Genomic DNA, 25,870 nt, shown 5'->3' with positions numbered 1-25,870 from the left:
CGATACTTTCCGGCACTCCCACCAGGCGAACATTGTTACGTCTAGAGCGCCCTTCTTGGTCTTCCATCTGTCTTTGGGCCTGTTCTAGTTTAAGAACCTGATGCTGCAGCACTGCTGTGTCTGAGGACAGTGTCGCCGTGGTGGATTCTACGTCCGACAGCCTGGTGTTGATTTTGGAAACATCTGCCCGGAGCAGCGAGATATCCGTGGATATAGTCCCCATGGCGATTTGCATTTGGGTCAACATGACCATAATATCCTGCAGAGTGACTTCCTTGGCGTCCGCTGAGCGAACATCGTCAGTGTTACTCTTTTGTGGCACCGTATCGGTGGTTGGAGTGCCACGGTAGGATATTTGTCCAGCTTGTTTTGCTGTGGTGCGCGCTGTCCCTTGCCACCCATGTTGGAAGGATCTCGCTCCGGCCAGGAGGCCGCACCAGGCAAGAGGTAATCGCCGCTGCCTGACTGCGCAATCACCGACGCACACGGCCTTTCGGTTTTCCCTTCCGCCTGCACCTTCACCGGATTGCGTAACTTGTGGCCGTTTTCTCTGTACCCCAGGGACTTTTCACTTATACAATGGTGGGCAGGTCGCTGCTGGGGGAGTCCACTCACATCTCAACGTAAGTCCAGGGTCGCGTCACCGGTGAATTCCCAAAGGCCTGAACACCTATTTGCTGACCAGATAGTAACTGTGCCGTGGGTTCCTTCTTTTTTCGTTTTTTATGTATTCATTATTATTATTTATTTATTTATTTAATATTATTAAATTTTTGGGGATGATTGGTGGGCTTTGTTAACAATGTCCAAGGCCTCTCCGGCAGCGTCCAGAGGCCCGTGGCGGTCACAGCGCGTCCAGGCTCACGGAGAGGGGCCCCCCCACACCGCTCCTCAGCACTCCAGGCTACCCCAAAGCAATTGCCCAGCACCGGTCCCAGTCCAACTGAGGGCGCGCCAGAACCACACCGTATCCGTCCGGAAGGTGTCCGCTGTGGGCTGCAGTATGGTCGGCCAAAATTCTCCTCTCCACAGGCCCGTACATACAATCAGATTCCGCCACTGCCGATCGTCCGCCGGATATATGTGGGGCCGGGTTGCACCCCCTCCACCGGTCGCGCACTGAATGCCTCTGGGCGCCGCCAATCGAGGTCCCGGTTTCAACTTCACGGCCAGGCCGCGGACCTCCCACCCGCCGTCACCGCTCAGCGGAGCCAACCGAGAGTGCTGGAGGTTGCGGGGAGCGATGTCGCTGTTCTCCGGTTGTCGTTACCTGGTGATGCTAATAAGCAGGCAGCGGAATAATTGCAGGATTTATGGGGAGAAACTCCGGTGGCCTCGGAGCTCCCTCAGGCAGTGGCCATCTTCGCAGGCTGCTAGCCACACCCCTACACCCCCTGTTTTTAATGTCTGTGGGGTCAAGTTCAGTGATTGGGTGTTTCTCTGTGCTGGTTTTTTCCTTCCAGAAGAAGCTCCTATACCTCCATTCCCCTTTTCTTTCTGCATTTCAGCCATATCCTCCACCCCAAGATCTTTATTTTCGGGCTTCTTGGTATTTTTTAGGGCCTTACGAATTTTTGCTTTCCCTAAAGGCATTGCTTTTTTCTTCTATCTTCTTTTCTCTGCCACGGCCACCCACTGCCCTAAGGTTCCTTTCTTCAAATACAGAGAACACCAAATGTCCTTATTCGCCAAATTTCCTTATACCCCTTGCTACTCTTTGTAGCTAGCACCAGCAATTCGTCTTGGGTCTGCGGCTATTTTACTTTCTCTTTCATATACACTTTGCCTAATCTCTATAACTCAGGATACTTATTTTCACTTATCTCTGTTCCTTGGCCGTACGCTCTCCCCACCACCACTGTGCCGCTGCTCCACTGCCGTACTCCCGCTGCTTCAAATCCACTGTTGTGCACCTGCTATACCAGTGTTGTATCAGTGGCTCCCAGGGCATCAATTTGTGAAAACGCAAACAGTGACCCTGCTAAAGCCTGCTGACAAACTGCTCTACTGCGGATTTGCTGCCAGGGCCTTGTTTAAGAGTATCCAGACAGGGGTCAACCAAAACAGAAAATATCAGTTTTCTACCGTTGGGCCCCAAGGGCCATTCTCAGTGCTCACGGATCCCCAACCGCGGTCCGCACTGCTCGGGCACTAAGTCCACTTATTAAATCACTTTCAAGCACTGGCAGCTTGCGGCTTGATTCTCCTGCGTATTCCGCTTCAACGCTCGTGCTTGAGCCCGTCCGTTCGTCATGCTCGTCGCCCGTCCGTCGCGTTGCGCGTAATCCGTCTACGTGATGGGAGGTGCAGCGTGGTGAGCGTAGTGAGCGTCTCTGACCAAGAACAGAGGATGGTGGCAGCTGCGGTATATACGGGTGCAGGACAATGTCTCAGAATCAGAAATGAATAGTTGAATTAAAGCAGTTTATAAGAAAAAACATAATGACATTTGTGTGTCAGCTGATGGGAGACCTGTTGTTGTCAGATAGTTTGTTGTTCCCAATGACATTGCACTATCATGGATACACACATTAAGGCCGGGATGCAATGGTCAGATTTTTTCATCAAAACTGGTTAAATCCCAGATTCAGAATGCTGGCTGAAGCAGTTTGTCACAGATGTGTAATCTGCCAACCAACGATTGTAGGAAAGACTACACATGTTACACTGAGTCACATAGGGCGATCACATGGCCCTTCTAAAAGAATGCAAATGGATTTTATCGAGATGCCTGCTTACAATAGGCTGAGATATATCCTGGTCAAGGCATATGTCTTCTCGAGATGGGTAGACGCATACCCAACCAGAAGAAATGACAGCCTCACTGTAGCAAAACTGTTATTTCGAGAATTGATCCCACGGTATGGCATGCCGGTATCTCTGGAATCAGATAGGGGGACCCATTTCAATAATGAGGCCCTGAAGAGGATTTACACAGTACTGCAGATTGAGCTAAGATTACATTGCAGTTACAGGCTTCAAGCTTCTGGAATAGTTGAACAGGTCAATTGAACCATTAAGTCTCGATTAGTTTGTGCTTCAACATCATTGAAATGGCCAGATGCATTACCTTTGGTAGTGATGAGCATTCAAAGTACTCCAGAAAGGAAGACTGGTCTATAGCCCCATGAAATCCTGATGGGCAGGGCAAAGAGACTACCTGCTGCACCTGCAAATGCACTTTTGAACATGACAGATGATATGATACTCGATTACTGCAAAGGAATGGCTGATGTGGTCCGTTCTGTCTCCTACCAGGTTACAGCTGCCACAAGAGACCCTCACCAAGAACAGTGCCATGACCTCAATCCTGGTGATTGGGTTGTGATCAAGAAGCACGCTCAGACGAACTGTTTGGAACGGAGATGCGAAGATCCCTTCCAGATAATTCTGGTGAGGAATACCGCTGTCAAGTGCGATGGAGTTACGAATTGGGTGCATGCCTCTCACACCTAGAAAGTGAGAAACCCAGAAGAGGCTATTGTGTTATTTCATCCTGAATGAAGAGCATTGGTGACTGCACCACATACTGAGAGACCACCAAGACCGGCGGTACCATTAGCACGCAAACATGCAAAGGAAAGGGGTAAAGATTTGCAAATTGAAAAACAAATCCAAGTACCTGAAGTTCCACAAAGTGACATCTAACGAAACAGAAGCAAAGACTGATCTCCAAAACAAAAACATTACTGATAGTTCATCAGTACAGCCAAAAGACCTGGGTGAAGGAACAAGCACTGGAATAAGGAAAGTCACTCACAGAGTTGAATGGCCACAGAACTATTGGCAAGAAAGATTAAGAAGGAGTACTTTGGTTGATTGAATTCCAGCAACTATACCTGAAGAGACCAAAGCAAGTGATGAAAGCGGTATAAAACAACCCCAACAATCACTAAGAAGATCAAAGAGAAAAAGAGTACCTTGTCGAAGGTATTCAGCACCTGAATAGTCATACTACGTGGACAGAGTACTAAACGTCACATTAGATGACGTGTGATGTGAGATCTGAACAGTATGAAGCTCAGTGATATAGCATTGATAAGAAGAATTGAGAAAGTCAAAATTGATAACTGAAAAGTATTGAAAGTTGAAAAAGAAAAACAGTAACTGACTGATGAACAAGAATTGTCCTGTTACAACGTTATTATTTTCGTTTCTTATTTTACAGAAGATCAACTTAGGCCTGAGTGTGCTGTAAAAGAGTAACACAGGTTTCTCAAAGCTTTTCTTTTGTCATCTCATTCTGGTTTCTCAAAGCATGTCTCTCTCTCTGTCCTCCGTTCTCTCTCATCAGCTTTGATAAAGTTGAAAATTGAAATTAAAATTCATTAACAAAGCTGCTAAGTCGCCATAGATATTAATGTGAAAACACAGTGTAAAGTGACACGTAGTCAAAATTTGCAAAATGCATTAGGCAGTTATATTCACTGGTAGACCGTAGTTTTAGTTCTCTGTAACAAATAGAAGCTTTAGAAATTGCCGAATTATGCACACATGTATTTGATAGTTTGACCTTAATGTGACTTGCTTAGAATCTTTATCATGACTGCAAAACATTCCAGATTTATAAAATATTTTATCTTCTTTATGCTACATGTTCTTGTTTGCACCAAGCTTAAACTACCTATCAATTTCGTGTTCATATAATACTTAATAGAGAATTGCATATTTTAACAATAACTCTCACTTACATTAAGTACGAAAAGCATTACCTAACTAGTAGTCTGCAAGTAAATGTTTCTGTCTGTAATATCGTTCATTGTCACGCAGTTAAACATTGAACAAATTGTAGAATAGACTCTGCATAAACTTCCCTGGGAACCATGGTTAACGCTTACAGAAAAACAAATGTTTAGTGATGTCTGTTACATATTTGTTAGTAGACTGTGAACTTCATGTGTTTTCAGTGGGAAAGGAAGAACAAAGCCTGCTCGCCATTAAAAGATGTTGTTCCATTGGACCAAAGTGATCTAACCTGCAACAATATTATTTACTTGTGTTCTTATCTCTTATTTTAGTACGTTTCTAGTTAGAGTTAGGAGCTAGAGACACAGAGACTCTCTTGGAGAGATTCGACCAACTTTTTAGTGTCGATTTTCCCTGATGGTTGTAGCTACTGCTGCACCTGTTCCCCTATATTTTTTTCCTTATTGATGCTTGATTTATACAGATTTGCTACTGCAGCTGTATTTTGATACTCTTTGGTTACCGCGACTAGCCTGAGTCTCATGAACTACCCTTTACAGGGAGCTTGATTACTTAATTGATTTTGAACTTATACTCCTTTGATCTCACTTCTTTTCCCCACCTCTTTATGGGTTCTATTTGCTTTTAATTCTGGACCTCTATTTAGAGTAGGGATGAATTCCTTTATGGAACACGGTTGTTACCTTACATTATTATTGCCTCTCATCATATTTCTCTAAACTTCTGTAAACTGATTTATTTGACTTACTAATTGAATAAAGAGAGAAAGAAAATTGCTAATCTCTTTAAACGAATAAAGGTTTTCGAAACCAAATTAAAAAAACTCATTATTGACTGAACTAAGACCTGATACATTTTGATGTCGATTGATATAATTTGACTTAGCTTCCATTCAAAAACGGTGACAAAGATCTGGCAACTAGAAGAAGGATTTGGCGTGGAGTTGGAGCCCATCCTTGTAAGTCACAGGTTGAATTGGTACTGAGAATTAATTTTGGTCTCATTTTCATGCTCTCACTCTCATCATTACCTATCTTTCACACCTGTCACTTGAATTTCTCTTGCAACTGTCACTCTCACCTGAATGCCTGTAATGTTCTTTTGCCCGCCCCTCCTTTCCATCCCTCTCTGCTCACATGCCAAGTGATAGAGACACAGAGTCACGGTATCATACAAAACACCATCATGATCATAGCAAGAGATAGGCAGCAGTTTTATTTTTCCTTGCCACACCTGTCCCCAGTACAGCCTCTCCCCAGGGTGCTGCTCTTCTAGCAAATGTCGACTCTGCCTGCATGACTGGTATTTAAAAATCCCTGCCATACAAACATTTCTGAAATCATCTAAAGAAGTATTTTCCCCTTATCAGGACATACGTTTAATAAATAGTAAATGGTAGTAGAAAAGACTTTGAAATGTGTTCTACAGTTGCCCAAATAAGCGCTGACTGATTAGAGACAGAAAGTCCATGTTTAAAATGAATACACTTTTTATTAACCTTAATGAACCCATTTACTTTGAGTTCATTGAATTGGAAATGCAGCATTCATGCAAATAAACACCACTGACTCAGGAGGAAGACTCCCGATTTTGTAAGCAAAAAAATACTTAATTTTGTCTATCTTCCATGCCTTCGCTTCAACAGTATCAATGGAAGAAATTCGTTCTCGCGATTTTTTTATCTTTAATCTCTCACTTTCGTCTCCAAAAATTATGGCATGCATACTGCAGCCTTCACATGATATAACGACCACCAGGGTAGATTGAGAGAGTTCTACGCAAACCATTTGTCACAGTCTTTATTAGTTATTTATCTTTCTCGAGTCCTCGTCCGAAGCCTGTGCACAAGAATTACAAAAGAGACCGGAGCATGTTCTAGAAACTTCCACCGTCGGCTTCGAAATGGCCCGCGCCGGTCTGGTGCGAAAATCCGCTGCGCGCGCTGAGAGCGGCTGATTCGTCACTTTATTGTCCTGCCGCCTTCCTCAGCATTGCCGTCGACATGCTGGGCTCGCAAGACACTACCTTCTCCCTGGATGGTTTGTTTTTCGAAAGTCCGGCTTCGGAAAGCATGTGAGTCTCGTTGTGAATTCTGACACCGTTGTCGTCTTGGTGTGTAGTCGAGCTTCTGTATTGAGTCAAACCTAGAAGTTGGTAAAATCAATAACAAATATTCACAGTAGCAGTGATTGAGTAAGATAATTTACAGGTCGCTCTAGTTTTCATTCAACTGGTGAACTAAGTTAGCTTGAAGTCAACATATCATGTATTCCAACCTGAACCTGCTTATTGCTTTTAGCTGGTTGAATATTACAAGACGTGGGTTGGTAGACATCCGCGGCAATGTATACTGTCCGCCCACACTACTATGATTAAACCCCGTGGAGGCCTTTAGGCAGTCGAAATTTCGCCAGCCGCGCCCCTCCCCCCCCCTTTCGCAAATTATCTCCTAATACATAATGCACTGGATTTTTTGGGACAGCTGCCAGAAGATGAACTTTTAAGTGACAATCAGTTATGTGAATCTGATGTCTCTGGTTTATGTACTTTAAGTTGTTAAAGGGTACATTATATTAATACAGTATTTTCCCTAAAGACTCTTTTATGTTTTATGTAAAGTTTTCATTTTTTTGAGTTAATTGTTTTCTAGCTTTTAGTAACTATTTAAAAAAGCTTGATTTTAATTTTCTTTCAAGATCAAATCAACATTATTTTTATCCCTTGTCGCGACACCCTTAACCCCTTGTGTGCCACGCCCTTTCCCCGCCCTATGCCGGCCGTTACATTAGCGGGCGGGGTTTATGACGAGCTGGACTCGTCATGGGCACAGCGCAACCGCGGGCCATGACGAGTCCAGCTCGTCATGGGCACACAAGGGGTTAAAAGGAGTGGAGCCCATAGGCGGGTGCTTACTTTGCCTATTTTGTAATCCAGAAGTGCACACTAAATTGCTTTGCTAGAGTAAATGCAATCTGTTTACATACACTGGTTATATGAATCGCCATTAACGTAGTAGTCTGGGCACAAGTCCTAAACAAGCATTGGAAATGCAGTAGGTCTTGCATTTGCTTGAGTTAGAGCTATTGGCATTGTAAATTACAATGTCTTTTAACCATGTGTTATGGAGTGTATGTATGATGTATGTGGTGTGTAATAGAATTATGTAGGTTGACTTGGAATTGCTAGTTGTGGAATGGAATTGTGTGGTGTGGAGTGGATTTGTCTAGTGGAAGTATATGGTAGAGGAATTATGTTAATAGCAATAATATGGTATTGAGTGTACTGGAATTATGTGGAGTGGGATTGCGTGTTGTGGAGTGTAATTATGTGAAATGGTATTTTGGGTTGTGGAATGGTATGTAGTGGAGTTTAATTATGTAAGAAGTGTGTGGCATGATGTGGAATTCAGTGGTGTGGATTGGATGTATGTGGTGTGTTGTGTAATTGTGTTGTTGAGCTGAATTATGTGTTTTGGTGTTGAACTATGTGATTTGGATTGGAAATGTGTGAAGTTGAATTGTGTGGTGTGGAACTGTGTGGATAACTTTGCCTTTTTTCTGGACAATAAACAAGTAGGTAGGAGCTAAGCTCAAGATCTGTGTCTTTGGGTGTAAAAAACAGGGATTGAAGAGCTATACGATTACTTCACACTGGGTCATGCAGTCCGATTCAGGAATACATGCTTGCCTCAGGAAACATTCATGGACACATTCTTTAAAAAGTCTCCTACGCCAGTGGGGATTCCTAATAAACCATGGCCTGACCAGCCTCCGGGATGTGGTATAAGCTGAGGGGATATTTGATTGTTTGCAAATATGAAAGCCGGCCCCAGGGTTGTAGGCGCATAGCTATGTATGTCGACAAGAGTTGTCAGTTTGAAATAAATAAATAATAATAAAAAAAAAAAACCATGGCCTGAAATGCCGATAGAGCAATGTTAATAACAACTAAGGTGACCACCTCTCTAGAGGTCATTATGGACACATTTTCACGTTCTGAACTTGTGTGAGCTACACTAATGCACTCTGGGTGTTGTGGACGTGTTTTTTATTCCACTGAACTAATTAAACTAACTTGCATGAAATCCTTGTTAGTATGTGAAAAGTTGAGGACCGGAGGCAGTGTTCCTAATGACCTGGAGTGAGGTGGTGGACTGAACCTCTAAATACGACATCTGCATAAAGAGGTCATGAACTATTTTCTCTCTCCAACAATTGGGGGGGGGGGGAGGATTTGGACGGGTGTCTTCCCTGATTCCCAAATGTTTCAGCTATGGTGCAAGACTTTCTAGCAAATTCATTCCAGGGTCTTGTCGGGCTAAATTTAGAGCCCTCAAGAAGCCTTTCCCATCCCTGGAATCACAAACAAACCCTGCTAATTATATTGAGGGGGAAAGTTATATCAGAGGCGAGCAGGCTGCGTTAATGCTCTTTTTAGAGGCAGCCTGGGCTTTCTGTGCCAGCACTATCGACTTTCCGCCGGACCTAGTTCTTCTTCTCCCCTGCTCAAGGCCCCTATCTGAGCCTCGGCTCAGGAGGTGGGCTGCAAGGAAATAGGGACATTTTGTTACTTTCAAGCTCATATATAGCGCTGCAAGGCATGCATAGGGGCACTTTACAATACAGGACGGGAGGAAAAGGTCTCAAGGTGGATGCAGTAAAAGGGCATCTCTTACATGCCCCAAGTGTAGATACATGGACAGACGGGAAAGCCTGAAACCAAACAGAACAGTGGGAAATATTTTACTGGAAGAGAATGGCTGAATGTCCCTACTCCACAAATACCACAAAGTCCCCTTGACAAGCTATAATTAAGTGCTCACCGAAACATAATTATGGTAGGCGTAGGTACCAAAACATTGGTATGAGGCGTGGATGTCTATAATAACGTACAAACTTCCTACCAAAACACCTTTTATGAATAATTAAGTTAGTATGATTGAGTGGTGGCAATTTTAACCCTTTGCATTATAGCAGTAGAGTGTCTTAGGTGACAGTCATAAATTGCGAATGAAAAACTAAAAAGAAGTTACTATTATCTAAAAACAGAAAGAGCACATATTGCCTGCGTCTCCAGCTATGTGGCGCTGCCGGCAAGCTCTAGCACACTGAGTTAGTAAAAGTCACAGTTTATGTGCGACACCAAAAGCAGCAGATTGAACAGGTTAAGAAAATCCCTGTAGAAAGGAGTCTATATGGTCATCCATCTAATTGAGTACACAGCAACGTCCATGCACCCCATTAATAGGGGGTGTTGTGCCAAAACCAGTGCACAGTAGTAGGGGCTGTCTATTAGTTTAAGGTGTTCTAAGACAAATCGGGATAATACTGTAAACCAAGCAACCTCTCTGAGTCTAGAAAAAAAGACTACCCCGTCAATGAGATTTCACAGTGCTCAATGCGAATGTAATTCGCGCAGAGCCAAGAGACCGCAACAGTACCAGTGTGAGCGTTTCATAGACAATATTGAATAAGTTCACAAGTTCATTGGTCAATAAATAGTATATTAACAAACTAATAATATAACAAAATGTATTGTTCGTCTTATTCATTAAAGATGGGTATGAAACATGCCAATGTGGCACTGGGAACGTTGGTGGTCTCTAATGCACAAAAGTCAAGCAAATCTTGGGGAGTGGCAATGTAACATTTAGGCTACTTCTGGGCTGCTGATATCTGACCAATTATTGGTAAAAAGCCCATTCAGGTTGGGTTAGACCACAGTGGTGGCAACCCTTCGCACAGGGCAGACTGCTCTGTTGAATGTAGCAGGGAAACTATAGAAACAGCGATGACGGACAAGCGGCCATGCAAAGGGTTTAGGCCACTACGGTGGCTCATCCAGCACAAATCCCATAGCCCGATAATTATCGCAAGTGAATAAATAATGGCCTTTCGTACCCGCCACCTAACTGGGGCCCATTATTTGCTCTTTGCATGTTAAACAAATTCCTTCGCCGGCAAACAAATGTGCTGTGACTGCAAGACTGCATCCCTCATCTTCAAGGTGTGCTGCACCCCCCACAAGCATACTCTACAGGCCTAGAAAAATCATACAAATGTTACTAGATCAGCAGGTCAAGTGGCTTAAATAATCTACTCGACCTATTTGTAATGCTCTTGACCCATAAACTGGTTTCAAATGATGTGATCATGGGCAAATAATTTGATTAATTGAGCCACCATTTTCTTCATTATCACATATAAGAGAGCACCTTCAAATGTGCGAGTACAGCTTGTCTGCTGTACAAAAAACTCTTTTGTTTGATTTAATAGACAAAACGTTTTTTCCATATATACTACAAATCTAGCCAAATATAGGATACTCATGACCCCTGACTTGCCTCTTAGTTCATTAACAGCATTTTCATCAGGACGGGGGCAGTAATGTTTCTCAAATTATGTTTAAAAACGATCACTTTTAATAAATACATAACTAAAGCATGAAGTGGTAGCACACTGTCATTTGTAATCAGCAGATTTTACACTGAAATGGCCACAAACTTTCCAACTGACAAATGGCTTTACTGATGAAACTATGTAGTGTAGAAGCAATAATGTTTGGAAATATAGTTTCTGCAAATATGTGTCATTTGCACAGCACAAAGTAAAGTGTTCTGGTTTGGTTTGCTCCTATTTAACTCTTTGTTTGCATCACACTTCTTAATTACAAAAAAAATTGCTTTTGTAATGCCTGATGTATTTTGAAATATTTGTAATATTAATTTACAGGCTATTTATTCAAATGTTATGTGTTAGAGAAAAATAACTGACATCTTCCGACAGCTCACTTGACAAAAACCTCTAACTCTAGTTAGATAGAGAATAATAAACCTAATTTTCCAAGCAGCAATTAGTTAAAAGACAGATTGAGGTTTGACCTCTTTCCTTGAACAGACAGCAAATGTGTCAAGATAAAAACAAGATTTAATGGCATCTTTGTTGCTCATTCACTTTCTAAATGAACAGAACACCTGTTCCTTTCCAATCTAAGTATACTTGCAAAATAGGACTAGTAGGTGCTAAAAATAGCTCGACCTGATAACATTTTACTCAAAAGTGTGAGTTGGCGGGTAGATTTTTCAAGGCCTGCTCTAACAGTCACTGCACCTCTATATCTGGAAAAAAAACACATAATCAAGATCCTACAAAAGACACCAAAATACCTACAGTAATATAAAGAAATTGTAGGTAACACGACGTGGACAAAAAGCAGCGGACATGCATAATTTAAAAGTGGTCAGTAATAAGGATGGCAATGGGATCCAAAAAACAAAGAAACAAACCTTCGCTGAGCTCACAGTGATCAGAAAGGAACCGTTGGTACGGCGGTTCATGGACCGCAAAACTCGTAATAAGGCCCTAAAACACACTGATAAATAAGCATGTGGTTGCCACACTTAACCACACAACCAAGAACAGCGCATTGTGAACCACCACAAACTATACACACTCAAAATTACACTCTTGTTCGTTTGTCTAGAAGGTGCTCACCTTTTGCCAGTGGTTAATTTGTAAAAGAATCAGTGCTAGGGGTTACAGTTTTGCTCAGAAGCCCACGGATGGAGCAATCGATGTTGACTGTAGAGCAGCAAGGTTGCCTAGTCTTGATTGCCCATCATGTCTCTTTAAACCACTGCTTGACACTCCCTGCCTGTTTATTTAATTCATGCGGGTTCTTTTTCATCCCCACTTTCTCTCTTTTGCACTGTTTTTCCATCTTTTGTTTCCTCCTTCTGTCCCCCTTAGTTTTTCCTCTGTTTTTGTTCTGAATCAAAGCCAACTGAGGAAAAATAAGTGCCAGATCCTAAAAATGAATGTCAGGGGGCCCCATCTGCAGCCTTTTGCCTTCCCAAAATAAGGCAAGCACTTTGGAAAATGCTTGTAATTTCGAAGGGAAATGGAACACAAACTGATGGCAGTTGCAGGATGAAGAGAACATTGGAGTTCAATTCTTTTTAAAATGAGCGAATTTAAAGCAGTCTTTCTCTTCACATTCAAACAATATTTATTATGTCTTTTATGCTAGCAAGAGCAGTAGCCATCTAATTACCGGGTCCTCAACTCCCTTAGTGCAATTTCCATCATTATATAGCATCAACTAGCATATGATATCAGCTGAGCCCATGATAAATCTTGATGTCCAAATTATATAAATCATGTGAGCGGTAAGACGGAGGTAGCTTCTCAAAAAGCATCATTAAGGAAGAAAAGAAGACTAGATTTTCCAAACCAAGGCCTAGGGTCTACACTGCACCACTGGAGAAATCTTAAGAATAGCATTTCTGCAGAAGGCCCCTCTTTAAAAAAACAAATATGTTTGTATTTTTTAACTGAACAGTCAGCACAAGACAGTTTTGCTTGATATGTCCGCAGAAAATTGATCTCAAACAGGTACATACATTTTCGTCAACTGCAAGGACACCTACCCCTCCCGCCCCCGGGATTCTCGTAAACTAGTATTCGCCGCCAGTGCCTTTTCGCTTTGGTTATGTGGATGGGGATGCGTTCTGAACCTGGGAACAATAGTGACTGGGCCTCACCAATGATCATTAGGTACTCCGGCCCCCGAGTCCCTTTTGTGGTATGTGCCGCGGACTGCTGTGTGTCATCACTCGTCAAATCCGAAGTGCCGCCTCCAGAGGTCCCAGATTTTATGGAATATTTTGGGGCACGCTCTGCTACGGTATGTAGTCTGCCCGGCCATCATGTATATGTCCATACCGCTTGTCCACTCCTGAATAGTCGGCTTATCTGCCACCCCCCTTCTTTTGGCTATGTCTCTTTTGGCTACGACCAGCCCTAGTGAGGCAAAAATTAATTGTGTTCTGGTGATATCGACCTCGCTTGGTATCCCTAGGATCACAAATCTGGGTTCCATCGGCAACGTCACCCCAAGACAGTTGCCAGTAGTCCTATTACCTGCATCCAGTATGGCTGAAGTTCGGGACATGCCCAAACCGTGTGGAAGAAGTCGCTGTTGGCCACAGTGCAGGTCAAGCAAAGTGGCGATTCTGACCTCCCCATCTTATGCTGTCTGGCTCTGTCATAGTGTGGAAATGTACCTTTTTAGGGTTTATTGGAGCAGGGTCACCCTTTTGTCCAAGGGTTCAAAGACCAACAAAATAGAGATCAGCACTGGAGTTGGAATAAAATAACAAGTTTATTAATCACTCATGAGTGGGACCACATCCACACAGCACTCTCAAGTGCTGCATGAGGTAGTACACTGAAGTCACAGAACACAGGTCTTTTATACAGGTTTTCTGCAATGTAAGCATGTAAACAGAAATAGAAAGAACAAGTTTTAGGTATAGCTATCAGCAAACAAGGGCAGATAAATAACCGTGTGGTCAGCAAAGTGGGAGGGGAGCAGGAATGCTTATGGCAGCAGTAAATGGTCGACAGTTAACATCTGAGACCAGGTGCACTGACAACCATAAACCCTCAGCACGCACATTGCTTTAGCTGAATCAGGAAGTCAACAAAAATAGATAACACAAGCAGAGTGGAAAGACAAAAGAATTATGAAGGAAGCTTAAATGGACACCATAGCCAAAATGGCTGTTGCTTATGCTAAGTAAAATATTACACGTTTTCCACAATAGTATGTTCGTTGTAGTATCTTAAATTGAATTAGCTGGAGTCTCGCCTTAATGGCGACGTCCCTGGGGTGCATTAACGCCGCCTCCCAATCTATGTCTTCCATGGCCCCCCTACCTCTCCCACCGTGATTGGAGTCCCACCAGCCCATCTGGGATATTGTTGTTAATGGTTTTGTACGTAAATGAGACCGATTTGTGGGTAAGCTCTTCTTGAAAGAGCCTACCCTCCAGGGGTGCGTATTCCAGGGGTTGGTCGCTCTGCATGGTCTCCGCCTGCCAGGCGTGGCACAATTGTGCGGGGTATATAACAGCAAACACTTCTCCAAAATCTGTAATTTAGATATTACATCCAAGATAGAAATACAATTGTCCCACAGAGCAATAGTTTTCAATTTTTATTATCAAAAATATATATCATTTTTATAAATTATGTTTTCCATTGATATCATACATATACATTAATTATAAAAATTATACCAACATACTTTAAAGAATCAATGTTTAGCACATCAAATGTTGAGGAGCCCCACCAACATGACGAAAAGCAGCTGACATAATAAATATAAGTCAATTAGTAAAACATGACAAGAGACATGAGAAATTGTCAAGACAAATGGACAATACACAAAAAACAATGGTAACAACAGAAAAATACATACATACACCAAACCACAATGCAATATTTGCCCAATAAATTGAATACTTATTGATACATATTTCAAAGAGAAAAGCGCCGACCCCTGTTTCGGAAGTGGTATATATACTGAGAATTCCTTCATCAGGGCGCTGAGAATACAACTAGGTCAGTGGCAGAAAGGCATCTGTATAACATGCACTGTTGCTAGAAATGTAGTGCATGGGGCTCTGTGTCAATACATGTCACCAAAGGGTTTTCTGGATAGGAATTGAAGCTGGCTATGCCGGAGGAATCTTCCCAAAGTCAATTCTTCGTATAAAAACAATGTAATGTATCCCTGGGTAACATTCCCTAGAGGCTTCTTAAGTTCCGATGGTCCGAGTGAACCCCATGTTGTGTGCTATAGAGAGTTATCAAGGTCCAAGATGTATAAAGGGGGAGCTCATGTAAAAATTACGGGCATCCCAGCCGGGACTCCGGCTCCGTAGGCTACCACAGGAACTAACCTTTACAAAGCAGTCATTACATCACACTACCTTTACATAGCAGTCATTACATCGCAACATCCTTTACATCGCATGTCATTACAACGCAGCCATTACATCGCTTGTCACTACAACGCATGTCATTACAACGCATATCACTACAACGCAGGCATTACATCGCAAGTCATTACAATGCATACCATTACAACGCATAGTACCCTTACACTATCCAACATTTACACTACTGTTGCACTCACTGGAGTTAGAATAGTAATTATTACCCCTTTACTATCCAACACTTACCTTAAATGCGATGTAATGGTATGCATTGTAATGGTATGCGTTGTAAAGGTATAATGCGATGTAATGGAATGGGTTGTAAAGGTAGTTTCTGAAAATGCGATGTAATGGCATGCGATGTAAAAGAATGCGTTGTAAAGGATGTTGCGATGTAAAAACTGCGTTGTAAAGACATGCGTTGTAAACGTATGCGTTGTAACATCATACATTCTCTACCACAGTGATTAGAGCTACATCCAGTGTGATCAAAAAGGGAACTAGTGTTGAGAAGTATCAATAATGTTACCAAAAGGCGTCCTTGGAGTCTAACAACGTATTCAGGTCTCGGCGTCCGTCCAAAGTAGGTGGCGCAATTGCGTGTACTTAAGGAATTGGGAGTTGCTCATGTCATATTCTTGCTGAAGCTTGGCCCATGTTTTGAGCTCCCCTTTTTCAACTATGTCCCCTATAGTGGAGATCCCCAGGAGATCCCAGGCCTCAAACCCAGTGAGCTTGCGTAGTTCCCTGAACCAAGTGCCCTCCCAAAGTGGAGTGTTTTTCGTCATCCGTCCTGTCCAGCCCATGGTCTTAGTCGCCCTCGTCCACGCCGCCAGGGTTACCTGATTAGCGGGTAGCAAACCAGAACCACCCTTCCCCCTTATATATAGTGTAGGTGTGTATGAGGTAACATTGTATCTCTTTCAAGCCGGTACGTAGGGTGGTCCCTGTGTTTATGTATCCATTTGTTTATGGGTATCAAGTGAGATGCCCAGTAATAGGCCTCAATGTAGGGATTGCGTTGCAGTGTCTTGAGTGCAATTCTGGGGTGACCCCTTGCCACAGTAGCGTTCTAAGTTTGCCGGCTGTTTCCTTGAATACTGCTTGGGGTACTGGGTGGTATGAGTTCTGGAGGGCGTAAAGAAGATGAGGCAGGGTGATCATTTTAAAAATGGCCTCTCGACCAAGTAGGGTGAGAGGAAGGTCTCCCCACCGTTCCATGTCTGACTTAAAGTTATTCAAGACTGCTGCAAGGTTTTCCTTCCCACAAACCTCCGGATGGGGCGTGAAGAAAATGCCCAGGTATTTAAAGCCCCTTTGCACCACTCGGAGGTCTCCTGGCAGGGGGCAGTCTATTTGTGCGGTGGTCGGGAAGAAAAGTGTGGACTTATTCCAGTTTATTTTGTATCCAGAGTGGCTACCGTACACATTAATCAATTCGAATAGGGCCAGGATAGTCGTTTCTGGGTGAGAGATATACATCAAAATGTCGTCGGCATAGAGAGAGATCTTCTCTTCCTCAGTGTCTGTGGGCGCGATACGGAAGCCACAAATAGATGGGTGCATCCTGACAGCGCAGGCCAGGGACTCGAGGGTAAGCGCTAAAAGAAGGGGGGAAAGAGGGCACCCCTGACACTTCCCCCCCTCAATGGGAAAAGGGCACCGACCATTAACTCATACTGTGGTATCGGCTGGTTATACAGGAGTGACACCCAGCTGCGGAACTTCGGTCCTAGCCCAACATTGGCCAGGGTGATGTCAAGAAACAGCCTGTTGATAGCGTCAAACGCTTTTTCTGAATCTAACGATAAAAACACCTGTGAATTATTCCAGCTCCCTACTTATATGAGCCAGTTCTGAGTGCGCCTGAGGTTTAAGCGGGTAGACCTGCCTGGCATAAATCCCGACTGATCTTCATGTATCAGTTCCCTGATCACCCCCAGGAGACGCGTTGCCAGTATGGGGTCGTGTAGCTCTCTCTTGGGGATAAATTTGTAGTCCAGTCTGGAGTGTGTGTCGTGGGCCCTGGAGTAGAAGGAGAACTGTCTAGTCAGGGGGTGTTTTTACCTCCAGACAACTGTCAGTCACATTGTCGTGGAGAACCGATGAAGCGATGTGGTCAGTAGGCGCCTGTCTTCCCCCGCACCCCGAGCAGTCCACAGCTGGGTCCATTTCGTTGTTAAAGTCGACCCTATGCAGGGCTGAAGGCGTCTCAATCAGAATGGCGATCATCTTAGTAATGGTGGGTGTTTGCAGCCTGGGTGGAGCGTATACGCACAGCAGTGTGACTTCTGTCCTTCCCAATAACCCCAAGACTCCCACGTATCTACCCAGGGGGTCCTGCCAGAGGCGTGAGATTCAGAAGGGAATGCTCTTCTTGAGCAGAATAGCCACCCCTGTCGACCCAGATGTGAATCCCGCCTGTGCCAGGACCATGTATGCTCCACGGCCAATTAAACCACATTGCGTGCCCTTGAGGTGCGGTTCTTGCAGCATTACAATGTCCGGTTGGAGCCTCCTAAGATGTTGCAACACTTGTCCGCGTTTAATCTTGTCCCCCAGCTCATTAACATTCCAAGTGATAACCGTTAGGGTAGGTGTTCGGGTCATGTTACATCTGGCGGTACTGAAACCCCGGCACTAAAATCTTGGGGTGTGTAGGAATGGGATTCCCGGGTGTATTCCGTTCTGTAGAAGTGTCCTGTTGTGATGACCCTTGCTCTCAACAAACCAACATGTAAACATTGAAACCCCAACTGTGCAACCCCCTCATATCCCCCACCCCACCCCACCTCCCTCCATCCCCCCACAGCCTTCTGCCCCCATCGCTGAAAGTAACCCTTGGTCAATGAGAGTAGGTCGGTCTGTTGTCCCCCCACCCCAATTATGAACCCCAAAACCCCACACTCGTACAGTTTGTTGCTCAGGTGTCCAAACTATTGACAGTTCGAAGCGTAGGGACGCTTCAAAGGAAGAAAAGGAGGAAACGGGGGGAGTCCATATTGGTGCACGATACCTCCCAGCCGGCTTCAGGCTGCAGTACCCTGATCATCTGGTTCAGTCTCTCCCGAGGAGAGCCCCATCTGGCGGCCTTTCAACTTCCTCGCTTTGCTCAAGTGCCTGGATTGCCTCCTCCAGTGGATGACGTGATTCGGGTCCAGAGCACATATCATTTTATTCGTAGTCTGATTGCCGGTTGGGGAGCCGGTTCTCTGTGCCGTGTCAGTTTCCTATTGGGAGCGTTCTCCTTTGTGGCGATCTTGGCGCAACCTGTCCTGCGTGATTTTCCTGAGGGCATATAGGGTACCCTTGCGTAATCTCCGAGGGCGGCTTGCAGTTATGCGACTTTGTCGTCGGGGAGAGCCCTCTCCGTTGATACTGGTTCGTGGCAGGCGGTTGTCCAGGGATGAGCCTCCCAGTTGTTGCAGCACTGGCTGTTCCTCCACCCAGGCCCATGCCTCTTCCGGGGACTGGAAGAAGAAGGCCTTCCCCTGGGAAAGGACCTTTAGTTTTGCCGGGAACAGGAGCATGTACTGCAATTGAAGGACCCGGAGCTGGAGCTTGACCTTGACCGAGTCAAAAGTGCTGCGTTGCCTTTGGACATCTCGACTGTAATCCAGGAATGTCATGATTTTAAGTTTTTCGTGGCCGTGGCGGACTTCCCCCTTGCGACTCATTTCTCTCAGTATCATGTCTCTGTCCAGGAAGTTCAGCAGTTTTGCAATGATGGGCCTCGGCCAGGGCCATGGGAGGAGGTTTAGCACTCTATGACGAAGCCGTGGGAAAACTGCTCCACCGGGATGAGGGCGGTCAGCCATTTGGTCAGGAACACTATAGTGTTGGTGCCATCTGCCCCTTCAGGAAATCCCACAAAGTGGAGGTTTTTCCTTCAGGCCCGATTTTCAGCGGCGTCAATCCTCCACTGCATGTCTGCCGTGGCGCTGCGCATGTCCCTCATTTCAATTTGGAGGTCCTTGACTGCGTCTTCCACCTCCGATACCTGGGTTTTGGCCTCTGTCATCCTCTCGGAAACCTTGCGGAGGTCCTGCCTGAGTAGCGACACCTCCAAACAGACCTCTCCAATCTTCCCTTTCAGGGATTCCCTGGAGCGTTGAATGGCCTGGAGAAGTAGAGCCGTGTCGGAGGGTGGTTTCGTTGCCTCGGACTGCGTGGGGAGCATCTTGGTGTATTTGTCCATTTTCCCCTGCCTCAGGAGCTCCGGGTCCTTATCCTTAGCCATGGCGCTGGCCTGTGTCCCACTGGTGTGAGTGGCGAGCCGCCCAGTCGCGTGGTCACACGCGTCTGGGCGGGTGGGGCGGCATTTTCCGGCCCTCACAGGGTATCTTGACGTAAGAGATATTTGGTGGCACACACACAACGCTGGTCAGCGGCTGGGACTCCTTGGCAAGCCCCATGGCTCCAGGTCTCACCCTCCACCACTATCTCCAAAAGGAATGTCAGCCAGCTGCGTATGACCGGGTGTTCTCTGCGGGATAACCCTCGAGTCAGGGCTCTGCGTCTATTACAGGCGTGGTATTCGGCCTCTCTCCGTCCCTCTCCAGATGTAGGGTGGTGGGGGATGGACCCGCGATCTGTGCCGCGGCGTGAGTCCTCCTCTGCGCGCCAACCCTGGCAGGAGATGACACTCATGGTCCGTCTGTCATGTTTCTCAGCAGTGGGGCTTATCGCAGCAGGCCCCGCTCCGTCTCAGGGGGCCTGGGGATCGTACCTCACAGGTGTGCAGCCTTTGCCATGCCCTCATGCCTCTCAGCTCCTGTTCTTGTCTAATTCCTCCGGCGGGTGGGGGGTCTCTCGCTCTCCCCCACCTCGCGGGCCGGTGCTGTCTGCAGTCTCGGCCCGGGGAGTGCCGAGACCGCAGTCGCTGTTCTTACGGGGAAGTGGGCCTTACCTTCAGGCCACCGGTGTGTAGCTAGGGGCTAAGCCAGGGATGGGCTGCCCCGGTCTGTTCTCCACTTTCCTCTGCGTATCAGGTGTGGGCCTTGGGATCATACAGTCACGGCCCAGACGGGCTCCCGCCTCACGCTCAGGTCACGGGCAAGAAGTTCCACCCGGCCACTACTTCAACTTGTCATGGGGTTGAGCGGGTGCTGGACGCACTCCGCCACCATTCCTTGGCTGTCTTGGTTTGCCGCATCCCACCGGTGCAATCTAGGTTGCCGTCTGTGTCGCCGACTCATGGCCCTTGGATCGGACCATACCTTCAATTCTGGCACGACTCTCGGAGGGGAAAAAGGGAGGGGGCCACCGCACCTCTGCCGCCCGATGTCGTCCGTAAATCTCTCGCAAATGAGCAGACACCACGCGGCTGACGACTACTCCAGATGCCCCAGGGAGACCCCCAGAGCCGCACCAGCACAGCCAGCCGTCATCTTGGTGTTGCTGTCACTGGTCGGCCTCGGAACTCAAAACATTGCATCTCTCCTCCCCGGGCTCTCAATGAGTCCCACCCAGTCATATATGGTACCCACAGGGATAAGGAAAGAGGGTGGAGAGAGTAAGTGGCTATATTTTGTGCCTATTCAAAAAGGTAAAGGTGGTAAGAAACAGAAGAAGAGAGGGCCATTAAATAGGGCACAACTTCTACACTCTTTTGCCCAATGCCCAAATTTGAAGGGCATAGGTACTAAAGACCTGCGGCAAGTAGGCTTTAAACTAAATGAGGAAGGAATGGAGGTTACCAGGGTATTGGTATATTCAGACCTGGTGAAATATGCCATTCAGAAGGCAGAGAGAGAGGTACTAAAGGAAGGGATAATGTTAATATCCGAAGAAGTAGTAGAACTAGATGTAGAAGGAATGGAGCCACAAGGAAAGGATTTTCTAAGATGTCACGCCGGACTAGGTAAGAGACAGGTGAGGATAATAGAGAAAGAAGTAGGTGTAAGTATGGGAAACATTAAAATAGATGTTACCAACTCAGACATAGAAAAATGGTGGGGAAACTGGAGTCAAGGATCTAGCCACATAGGCCATTCCAATAGGTATGGAGAGGTGCATGGTGAAGAGGGATATTTAGAAGATGTTGAATAGGTAATGGGGAAGCCGCGTGGCCTAAAGGTTGTTTCCTGGAATATAAATGGTCTGGGAGAACAAATAAAACAGGAAAATTTAAAGGAGCTAGCAAAAAGCTCTGAGATCATTTGTATCCAGGAAACTTGGCTATGCGGCAAGACCCCAATATTCGATGGCTTCTGTCAATTCCATCGCCCAGCAAAGAAACAAAGATTTGGACGCCCAGCAGGAGGAATTATGACATTGATATCAAAAAGTATAGTAAAGAATATAATTCAACTTAAGGTAAAATGTAAGTGGCTGCTGGCTTTTAGGATATTTTTAGCTGCTTTTGGTACAAAGTATACAGAGTTAATGCTTCTAAATGTATATATGCAATGGGGAAGTGAGGAGGATTATGTCGCTGAAATGAGCAATTTTAAAGAAGATATGGATTTAATTGGGGAAAAGTATGGCACGGATGTAATCTTATTGATGGGGGATTTTAACCATAAACTAAACCCAAAGAAATCTGATGGCTGGTTTTCAGACATATTGGAGGCATATGATGTACACCAAGCAACCTTCCCCAATTGTGACTCCTCAACCCGGGATATAAACATGGAAATTTATTTGGGGTCTAAAAGCCTCTTTTGCTTAAACGGAAGGTCGCCCCTTGACTGCCCAGCGATGAAAACATTTAAACCAGGCACACAAAATTGCCCAATAGATTATCTTTTTATGTCACCCTGGAATTTTGCCTTAGCTAAGGATTTTAGAACTTACCATAGAGAAGGAAGAGACCATAACCCTTTGGAGCTAGAGCTTGTAGAGATCTACCTAAAGCCTTGTGATAAAGTTATTGATCAAGAGGTGGGATACCCAAGACGTATTACAACGAGGCTAACAGACGAATACATTGAAAGGCTGGGAAGATTACAACAGAACCTCGAGCTGGGAAAAGAGAGAGGGCAGGGTCTAGATTGGTATGTGGACAAATTAGAGCAAGTGGTTCAAAGCCTCCGAGTACAGCTTAGAAAGGATAGAAAAAACGTAAAGAGGCATCAACATGTAACAAAGACCTATGGAAAGTGGTTTACTGAGGTTTGCCTAAAAAAGAAGGAGCTAAGGAGTGTAGTACGTAGCTTAAGGGTTAAAGACGAACAGGTAAGGGTAGATAAGATTGCACAATTAAAAAAAGAATATAATATGGTAATAAGGAGTGCAAAAAGATTTTATAAAGATTCTTGCTGGGCAAAATTACTGGACGCAATTGAGACAAAAAACCTACGCCAGTTTTGGAAGCTGGTACAATCTGCAGCAGAATCCACTCCCGCCTCAATGAATTGTGTGGTGGAAGAAGCGGCATGGGTGGAATACCTGCTGGAACTGTATACCCCGGGAAGAGAATTGGATGTCAGGGAGCCCCAGGAGTGGGGTGGGCTAGTAGAGGAGCTCAAAGCAGACTTTTTACCCTCAAACGTAAAACATACTATAAAAACCCTGAATTTAACAAGAGCAGCAGGTCCAGACAATATTCCAACCCTGATAATAAAATCACAGCTAAATTGGTGGGCAGAGTTCTTCTCACAAATGTTTCAAGTAATTTTAAATTCTGGGAAGATCCCCAACAATTGGAAAGGTGCAATAATTAGACCAGTGCATAAGAAAGGAGATATGCATATCCCAAAGAACTATAGGCTAATAAACCTGCTAGACATTGGTGAAAAGATTTTGCGAAAATAATTCTAGGAAGACTCAAAGCTTGGGTGGAACAGTACTCGATTATACCGGTAGAACAGGGGGGTTTTAAAGAAGGCCATTCTACCATTGATCACTGCTTTGCACTTTGGGCACTTGCCCGGAAGTCAATAGAGCAAAATGGGCTGAGACAAGGTTGTGTCTTGGCCCCTTTACTATTTGCCTTATTTTTGGCTGACCTACCCGAAGTTTTAGAAGTGGAAAGAAGTGCAAGCCCCAGAATGAGCGGAAATAAAGTGGCATGTCTTTTATATGCAGACAACCTTGTGATACTCGATCAAACGGAACTTGGGCTTCAAAGGAAACTAAATGCTTTTAGAGACTATTGTCAGAGAAAGTTTTTAATTGTAAATATGGATAAAACGAAGATTTTATGCTTTGGAAAACGAGGGAAAAGTTTTAGCTGGTTCTTAGGGCAAGTAAAACTGGAGATTGTAAAAGAATATAAATATTTGGGCCTCTGGTTTGAAAGTGCCCCTAAATGGTGTACCCACATTGAAGCCCAAAAAGCAAAAGCTTCTTCCTCAATCTGTGGGTTGAAAAAATGTAATAAGGAATATGGAGAAATGTCCCATAGACCTATGCTAAAAGCATATGATGCCATGATACCCCCGCAGGTTTTGTACGGGGAAGAAGTCCTGTACTTAAGTGTTAGATGCAGATGGGACCAGGAAGAAGGGAAGTTCCTAAAAACCTTATTGTCTTTACCAAGTTCTGCTATGATTCAGGCAGTAAGAATGGAGCTAGGAACAATAGCTTGGAACATTCAGATTCAAATGGCACTGCTAAGATTTTGGAAACGCCAGGACCCCGGGGGTCTGAAGAAGGTCTCACAATGGTGTAGAGAGGAGATCCGAAGCCGTAGCTTAAAGTGGGCAAGGGAGGTAAAAACGAAGCTCTCAATCATAGCGGAGTCACTAAACGTGAGTCTAACCCAGCACACACTGGAGCTAGAATTCACTAAGGGCTCACTTAGGTTCCAAGGTCAGGAACAGTCAAGAAAGAATGATCTGGAATACTTGACTATGAAAAAAATCAGTGAAAGAGATAAAATCTTCATGGACAAAAGAATCATGGTACCCATACCTGGACACCTTGCCAAATTATGAGCTTAGGTGTGAACTACTAAGAGTACGAATTGGAATGAACCTGTGATTAATGGAGGGAAAGATAAAGGCTGAAATGTTAAATCCCGACGGAATCTGCAAATGCGGACTTGGAACTAAAAATGATATCTTGCACATATTGGTAGATTGTCTTGCAGTCTTAGCATTGAGGAAATTGTTTTTACGCCCGATTTTCTTAAAATATGGAATTAGGTCAAGAGCCCAAGCTATAGTCTTATTAGTAGAAATGAAAAATCTTGATAAAGCTATTGCCTTGGGCAACTATATGAAAAGTATAAAAACTTTTTTGAGGGACAGAGTGAAGGGGGTTTAGTATCCCTATCCCTCCTCTCTTTATAGACTTCCCCATTTAGCATATGCAAAATGTTTTAGATAAAGTTACATTGAACTGAATTGTAATGAGTCGTGGATTGTACAGTACATAATTGCCAATGTAGTCTATGAATTTTACTGATATTAATTTAACCATAATTATATATTCTAATTCAAGTTTATCGGGTTAAAGAGTTGCTGTTATTGGGGGACGAATATGGATTCTGAGTGGCGGTATTAACCCAGCCGTAATGTACAGTGCCATAAAAACCGACCCTATTCATCCAGATGGTAAATATATGTGTAAGATAGGGATGAAATTAAATATTTTTATATTTTATTGGATTGTCAAAACATTTTAAAATTCACGTAAATCATTCCTTTGTCTGATGGCTATTGGGAATTATATGCAGGGTGTATATAAGTTCCCTGCTGTATTAGATGATTAAGTGTAGGAAAGTGTGTTGCAATCTAAAATGTTATTTTATTGTCTTTTAAACTGCTAGGAATGAAGTTTTAAGGATATTATGTTCTGATGAATTAGATACTTTATGTGTAGAATTTTTAAATGTTAATATATGTGCTGTGGTTTAAAGACCAAACGGTCTAAATAAACTTATCTTCGATTGATTGATTGAGTCCCCACGAGCCACTGAGGGGGGGAGACCCTTCGGTGGGGAGGAGGTAGGAGTCAATTTAGCTGCTGGTTGCCTCAGGATTATTATCCCTTTCGCTGCTAGGCCTTTCACCCCCCCCTGTGCTAAGCCTATTTTTGGCTATTTGGGGTAGTTCGAGCTTAGGCCCCTGTAACTTTTTGACCACATAAGGTATCCTCGCCAAATTTGCGTCCTTTTTTTCCAACATCATTGGGATTCTAAAGGTACCCAGGGTTTGTGGATTCTCCTGGGGTGGACCCAGAAATTAGACAAAATACAGCTACATTTTTTTTGTTTGTTGAAAAATTGGAAGAATGAGCTACAGATGAAAGTGTCTGGTTTTTCCCCTGCAAATGGTATCAAAAAAGGGGTTGTGGTGCTGAAATCTCCATCCTCTCAGCTTTCAGGGACAAGCAGACTTTTGTCAGTAAACCAAAATCTTTTACACAGTTTCAGGGACGTAGCCTATTTTTGCTATTTTTGTGCTTCCAACCTCTTTCCAGTTAATGGTA

General features: G+C 44.4%; 1 protein-coding gene across 1 annotated transcript in view; it reads left to right on the top strand.

Moving 5' to 3' along the window:
* The first annotated feature begins 6,709 nt into the window (after positions 1–6,709).
* The window catches only part of HFM1 (helicase for meiosis 1), a 3,754,865-nt gene continuing 3,735,704 nt past the window's right edge, over positions 6,710–25,870 (top strand). Inside the window, exon 1 of the mRNA XM_085599940.1 lies at positions 6,710–6,780. Coding sequence (XP_085456066.1) covers positions 6,710–6,780 — 71 coding nt within the window. The remainder of the gene's footprint in view (positions 6,781–25,870) is intronic.

The sequence above is a fragment of the Triturus cristatus genome, chromosome 4_2, assembly GCF_964204655.1.
Source record: "Triturus cristatus chromosome 4_2, aTriCri1.1, whole genome shotgun sequence".
In the NCBI taxonomy this organism is placed as follows: Eukaryota; Metazoa; Chordata; class Amphibia; order Caudata; family Salamandridae; genus Triturus; species Triturus cristatus.
The sequence above is the reverse complement of the archived record's forward strand: the minus strand, read 5'-3'. Positions and strand labels throughout refer to the sequence as shown.